The following is a 7,543-nucleotide window of genomic DNA, read 5'->3' as shown; positions in this document are numbered from 1 at the left end:
GGTTACGTGTGTATAGGCATGCAAAAGCGCATTTTTTGTTCTGGTGGTGGGGCTTTTTAATGACAGTGTATGTTTCTTATTCCCAGAGGGTAAAATCGTAAGGGACTTGGCCTTTTGGGTTTGAAAAATGTTATTTTTAGGAATTGGTGCTTGTGTATCGGGAAAACGGGCAGGTTGACTTTCAGGCATGGGCATGGTATTATTGGAAGTAAAGTTATCTTCAAGGTTATCAGCATTCATAAGGGGACCAAATCTTGAACCGTTATCAATCATTCCATTTTCAGTGAGATTCTGTCTAGAAACCTTGGCATTTTCCTTTCGAAAACGATTGTTGCCTTTTTTGGTCACCGCCATCCAAGGGCCAAACCTAGGGTTTGCTGGTTGCAGTGGAGGTTCCACCTCTACAGATTGATCAGTAGGCACATTTATGCCCCTCTCCGTTGCTTCATTTCCTCTTTCATCAAAGCAGGAAGCACTAAGATGACCATATTTTCCACATACAAAGCATATAGTGGGTAACCTTTCATACTCGACTTTTTGGATCTTGCCGTCAAGAAGGAACTAGGAGCACAATGGTTTATCCAATGCAAACTTCAACAGCAATTCGAGCAAGCTTACTCCGAGTAGTTGACTCAGTGTTGTAGTCAATGCGGACAACGTTTCTGATTATCTGTCCCAGCAAGCGTAGCACCTTCTTATGGTAATAATGTAGTGGCATTCTAGGGAGACGAATCCAGGCTACGATGGAAGAAATCTTCTCATTTGCGCTATCAAAATGAGGTGACCATGCTTGAATCGTTAAATAGTGGCCAAGCACAATACATGGTCCTTACGTTAACACATGCTGAGCATTTAAAACTGTTTTAAACCGGACTAGGAAATAGTTATTCTCCAGGTCTATCACAGAAAAACCATTAGACATACCCCATAAGGCCTCCAGGCGGCTACACATAACTTTATAAACAATATTCCTTCCCAGTAATTTCACAACCACCGTTGATTGCCAGGGTTTCACTAATTGTGAGAGGATCTTCCAAGAAAAAGATATGGATGGCAGAACCCCTTCCTTTTCGACGACAATGACGTCTCCTATGTCAAATTCCATATCCTCGTCCTTGCCCATTAGTTCCTCCTTCATAGCCCGCTGCTCCATTAATTTGTCTTTGAACGAAACGGGAGGTAGGTTATCCCCATCTACACCATTCTCCTTAAACTTGGCCCTTTTCATAGATCGGTTGGCTTCAAGCGGTGGTGAAGAACTTTTCTTCATACTAGAGTCCATTCTTGAGACGTTTATTATACTAATATTCTTCTTATTAATGGATCACATAGGTATTGATTTTATTGCAATATGAACCTTGAGTTAATTATAGTTTCATATTTTTTTATTTTCATTTCATTTGAGTTACTAATGGGTGGGACATACATTTGTGGTCAAGATTACCCAATATCTTGGTGGAAGCAATTATGAGTAGTGAGATTATAGATTAACAATATAAAATTTATACAACACATCTCTTGACGGGTTTTCAGTACTTAATCATAGAATTCTCTGGTCAGAGTGTGTCAACATAATTAATATGTTGAAAATGTTCAGTAGATAAAACCAATAAGTGTCAAGGAACAAGATGTAATTAAATTGATTGAACAGTTGAGATATCAATTTAATTAGCGATGTGGTACAAAAGATTGTTTAGTAAGGAAATCAATGTGGCATGAGTCGAATTATTATTTGAGAACACTATCCTTGATAGCATACAATTATGGAAGTCAATTCCAAATTTTTAGTGGAGTAGATTTGGAATTAAATAATTGGGTTAGTTTAATTACATGCTTAATTATTGTAGCCACTATTGTATGTTCCCATATGATTCCCAAGTTAGCTCATTTAATTGACTGCACAACTATTGAATTAATAAACAAGATAACTAACTATTTGGGTTAAAAGCCTAAATATATTATTTAGTGGGAGGCTCCATTTAATATGCTTGTGTGTAAAAGGTATTGTGTTATTTTATAAGGTGGGCTCTTATAACAAGAACAAGTAACGCGACTTTTGGTTTTATTATTTTTTTAATTTAAATCAAATTTGATTTAATAGAATTTAATATATATATATATATATATATATATATATATATATATATATATGGAGCCTATGGTTTCCACCAAATAGAGATATAAAAAGACTTGTTTTCTCTAAAAAGAGACAGTAGCCACAATATACAACTTAGAGAAAAAAATATTTTTTCTCTCTATCTTTGAGAGAAAAAATTTTTTTCTTTCGAGTTGTTTTTAGTAGTGATAAAGGCGTCCGCACGTCAAGTGCATATCAAACTTAAGTCATAACCTAGAAGATCAATGGTGGCGAATCGTAATCTAACAAGATTAGTGGTGACAAATCGTGATCTGAAAGCCTAGGTTACTTCAGCAAAAAAAGCAAAGGTACGATTTTTAGATTATGGTAATTTTATATATTGTATGAGAATTGTGATCCAAATATTTCTGTTGAAAAATATTTTTCAAACCAACAATTTTGACCTAAAATAAATGCATATGATCTCATGAAACATAGACAAGAATTTGCCAGTTTTCTCTATTTTCCTCTAGTCTTTCTTCAGAAGACAACTCTTGTAATTAGAATCACTCAATTGTAAATGACAACGAGCATTTTTGTTATACATAAAACTATCAAGCATAAGAAAAGTTGTCATAATTTTTTCTTGTCACCTAGAGATACTTAACACACTTGAAGAATTTTTTTTTCTCTCATTTTTGACCCCTTGACATATTTTATACTCTCATGGGCTTTTTCTATTTCTTACTCAACTTATTTTAATCCTTTTTGAACAATCAATATAATAATATGAGCACAACTTCAAATATAAAAGTAAATCTCCATCACACATCAAAGCATTTTTTAATTGCAGTTGACTTTTTAACATTGCAACACAAATATCATTACTTGTTTAGAGTTATTGAAAAAAAAATCTTTTTTTCTCAATATCCCATTCACACAATAATGATAATATTTTCTCAGCCAAGGCAACCATAGTGTGTGTGGAGTTAGCATTTCACAAAAATTAAACATTCTTTTTTATAAATTCTATCATTTATCAACGAAAGTGTTATTAATTCAGTCAATTTTTGTCAATCCGAACTTGACAAATTCATATAGGATATTACCACTCTCGCTTTGCTCGAATTCTAGACCCAATGTGATTGAGAAGTGTATGAAATTGGCTGAAAATTCTTTCTTTCTTTCTTTTTTTAATAATTTTGAATAGTTGTCATATTCTACACTTCTTGACCACTAGTTTAACAAAATTAACCAAAAAATTACCAAATCACTTTAGATGACCTATATTTATCCATGCACTAATCTATCATGATTCATGGATAGCATGTGATGTGCTCATAATTTATCTATTATTTTTAATGCTTTCATAACTTAATTTTATGTTAAATTATATTTTATTATCTTAATTTTTATCTTAATTTTATATTTTGTCATTGTAGGAATATTGGGAATATTTAAGTGAAAGAAAGCAAAAAGGGGAAACAAATTGGAGCTTAATGGAAATAATTGCGGATTGTGGAAGAAAAAAGGGAAAGAAATAAAAATTATAAATCAATGAAGATTTAATTAACCAATTTTAAGCATGCATGCACGTGGGGAGCATTATAGAACTAATTGGCAATTCAAATGGCAAGTAAAACGTGCATGGGCTTAAAAGTGGGCTGGATTTGTTTTGTTTTGAAATCCTTTTCATTTAAGGATTTGGAAGTGGCGCAACAATATAAAAAGAAAAGTGAAGGGGGCAGCTGCACAATTGGCAAAAATATAGAAAAACTGGGAGCAAGAAAAGAACAAGAGAAGCCGCTGTAAATCCGGGAGCAACAATTTGGAGGAGTCAATTGCAGAAATTAAAGAGAGATAACTTCTTGAGTTTTTCTTTCCCTCTTCTCTATTATCTTGCTTGAATGTTTCCAATTAAATTAATAGATTCTCTTTATATTCTCATGAACTAATTTATTTACTAGGGCTACGATGTAGCCTAACTATGAAGATTTAATTCCATAAATTTATGTTATTTTTAATTTATTATTCCATGGTTGAGTGTTCATTATTGTGCTTAATGCTTTTAAATATCTGGCCAATATTTGAATGATTTGAGAATATATAATGAGACGGAGAGGAGATTTATGTATTTTAGTTCTGTGTAATGGATGCCATGAATTGAACGAAAGACAGAGATGTGCCAACGTGATTCGTGCAGTTTTTCTAAGAATTTCCATGGAGCTTAATGAATCTTTGCATATTTAAATTCACTTAGAGATATAGTGGGTTAATGTGTGAAGGTATTTTTAATATTACTCGAGAGAGGATATTGAATGGATTAGGGAAATTCACTGTCAATATGGGTAGTAAATTTTAATAGCATAAATGGAGGATTAAATTGCATTGGTTATGGTGAAATCGGATGTCCTAATATCTTAATCTCTTGGTGATTTCTATTACTACCTGTGTCTTTATTTAATTTTTAATTATTTTATTTTATTTTATTTTAATCTAAATTCGCTTATTCGATTGTTCAAATAAATTAGGGTTAGAATAATTTCGGTAACTAATAGGATATACAATCTTTGTGGGACGATACTCTACTCTTCATTATATTACTTGTGTCGACTAGTACACTTGCTAATTTACGCATCAAGTTTTTGGCGTCGTTGCCGAGGATTGTTTGGATTAGTATCGATACCAACTAACCTTAGTTTAATTTGAATTTTATTTTTATTGTTTTTATTTTAATTTTCATTTTCTTGTCGAATTTTATGAGACGTTCAAGAAGTTTTGATTTATTGTCTTTTGATCCAGAGATTGAACGCACTTGTAGAAGGCTCAATAGAGAAAGGAGAGAAGCTTTACAGGAGTAACAACTAATCATGGCTGACGAACCATTACACGGAAATGAGGATGCGAGATCTTTAAGAGATTATGTTGTGCCTACAGTTAATGGAGCTCGTTCAAGCATTGCACGCCCTACCGTTCAAGCCAATAATTTTGAAATTAAGCCAGCCATAATCCAGATGATTCAGGCGTCAGTACAGTTTGCTAAGATGCCAAATGATGATCCAAATGCTCATATTGTAAATTTCTTGGAAATTTGTGACATATTTAAGCAAAATGGTGTTTCAGACAATACTATCAGGTTAAGGCTTTTTCCGTTCTCACTGAGGGATAAAGCAAAAGAGTGGTTGAACTCACTCTTTGCTGGAACAATCACTACATGGGATGGCTTAGCACAGAAGTTTTTAGCAAAATACTTTCCTCTAGCAAAAACAGCCAAGTTGAGAAATGACATCACAGCCTTTGCTCAGTTCGAGATGGAATCATTATATGAAGTGTGGGAAAGATACAAAGACCTACTAAGAAAATGCCCACATCATGGTCTACCAGTTTGGCTTCAGGTACCAACATTTTATAATGGTTTGGGATCCAATACCAGAACAATGATTGATGCTGCAGCAGGAGGAACGTTAATGGGAAAAACACCAGAAGCAGCTTATGAATTATTGGAGGAGATGGCATCCAACAATTACCAGTGGACTTCAGAGCGATCAATGCCAAGAAAAATTGTAGGAGCCCATAATATTGATGTTGTCACTGCTTTATCTGCACAGATGACTGCTTTATCTAATAAGTTAGAGCACCTGAATGTCAATGCTATTCAAACTCAAGTGTGTGAATTGTGCGGAGGGAACCATACTAGTGTCAACTGCCAAGTTGAAAGTCCTTTTGCGTCGTTATCTGCTGAATAAGCTCATTATGTGTCAAATTTCCAAAGACAACAACATAACCCATATTCTAATACCTACAATCTTGACTGGAGAAACCACCCGAATTTGTCATGAAACAACACTCAGAATACATTGGCACCACCTCCAGGGTTCCAACCACAAGAAAAGAAGTCAAACCTAGAAGATGCTCTTACCCAGCTTACAACAAACATGTCTCAATTCATGACAAAAACAGAGACAACTTTTCAAAATCAAGCTGCATCAATTTGGAACCTTGAGGTACAAGTGGGTCAGATTGCAAACTTGTTATCCAGTAGACAACATGGCTCTCTGCCAAGCAACACCGAGACAAATCTAAAGGAGCAAGTTAATGCAATTATACTTCGGAGTGGTAAACAACTTGATGAACCGCGAAAAAAATCGAAGAAAGTTGATGAAGAACAAACTGAAGACACCACTAAGGTTTCAAAGGCAGCAAGTTCAGAAATACCACAACCTAAACTAGCAACACCAGTCAAGGCCTATGTTCCTCCAATCCGTTTTCCTCAGCGTCTCCGGAAAAATAACATAGATAAGCAATTTTTAAAATTTCTTGATGTGTTTAAGAAATTGCATATTAACATTCCTTTTGCATATGCTTTGGAACAAATGTCGCTTTATGCCAAATTTATGAAAGAAATGTTGTCCAACAAGAGGAAACTTGAGGAGCATGAAACTGTAATGCTGACTGAGGACTGCACCGCTATCTTACAAAATAAATTGCCACCAAAGCTGAAAGATCCATGGAGTTTTAATATTCCATGCACTATTGGAAAATCTTATTTTGATAAAGCTTTGTGTGATTTAGGTGCAAGCATTAATTTGATGCCTTTTTCTGTTTTCAAGAAATTAGGTTTGGGTGAACATAAGGCAACAACTGTTACCCTATAATTGGCAGATAGATCTATAAAGTACCCAAGAGGCATAGTTAAGGATGTGCTTGTGAAAGTTGACAAGTTTATATTCCCTACAGATTTCATTATCTTAGATATGGCCGAAAATATAGAGTTACCTCTCATTCCAGGCCGACCATTCTTAGCTATAGGAAGAGCTTTGATTGATGTTCAGGAAAGGAAATTGATTTTAAGAGTTCAAAATGAGCAAGTCATTTTCAATGTGTAAGCACCTATCAAGTATCCAACTGAACTTAAAGATTGTTTTCAAGAAGACACCATGGATAAAAAAATGGCCAAATCATTGAAGGATAAAGATCTATCTGACCCTCCTGACATTTATACAATACATAAGCAGTTTATTAATGAAGATCCATCTCCTCATTTTTGTGGGAAGAGGCATAATTGCAAGAAACTTGTGCAAGGTCCATCCATATCATCTCCTTGCATCCACGAGCCTCCTTGAATGATCTCTTCAAAGACAGTCAAGCTAATGACTATAAATTAAGCACTTCTTGGGAGGCAACCCAAGCTTTCTAAACTTTATTATTGTCATTTTTATCTTTTCTTATTTCTTTTATCTTTTCTTTTACTTATTTTGTTTTGTTTTATCTAGGTTTTTGCACAAGTTTGGGAGTTGATGAACATTGACTTTTCACATGCCTTTCAATGACTCAACTGCAAGGTCACATCTTCAAGTGCAAAACTGGGGGAGTTTTTCTTTTCCTTTTCTTTTTTTTTTTTTACATTGAGGACAATGTTTATTTTAAGTTTGGGGGTAGGAATATTTGCTTTCATTTTTTTTCAAA

At 34.2% G+C, this 7,543-nt stretch overlaps 1 protein-coding gene and 1 non-coding gene across 2 annotated transcripts; one reads left to right on the top strand and one right to left on the bottom strand.

Moving 5' to 3' along the window:
- Positions 1-5,349: 5,349 nt before the first annotated feature.
- Positions 5,350-5,456, bottom strand: LOC112097461. The gene has a single exon (XR_002904993.1). It is a non-coding gene; the product is annotated as a small nucleolar RNA R71 (small nucleolar RNA).
- A 556-nt stretch (positions 5,457-6,012) lies between these two features.
- Positions 6,013-6,732, top strand: LOC112097338. The gene has a single exon (XM_024182523.1). The coding sequence runs from the start codon at positions 6,013-6,015 to the stop codon at positions 6,730-6,732; it is 720 nt and encodes a 239-aa protein (XP_024038291.1).
- The last annotated feature ends 811 nt before the right edge of the window (positions 6,733-7,543 follow it).

This window comes from Citrus clementina, unplaced genomic scaffold, assembly GCF_000493195.1.
Source record: "Citrus clementina cultivar Clemenules unplaced genomic scaffold, Citrus_clementina_v1.0 scaffold_6, whole genome shotgun sequence".
Lineage (NCBI taxonomy): Eukaryota > Viridiplantae > Streptophyta > Magnoliopsida > Sapindales > Rutaceae > Citrus > Citrus x clementina.
Note: the sequence above shows the minus strand (reverse complement) of the source record. Positions and strands in the feature narration are given on the sequence as shown.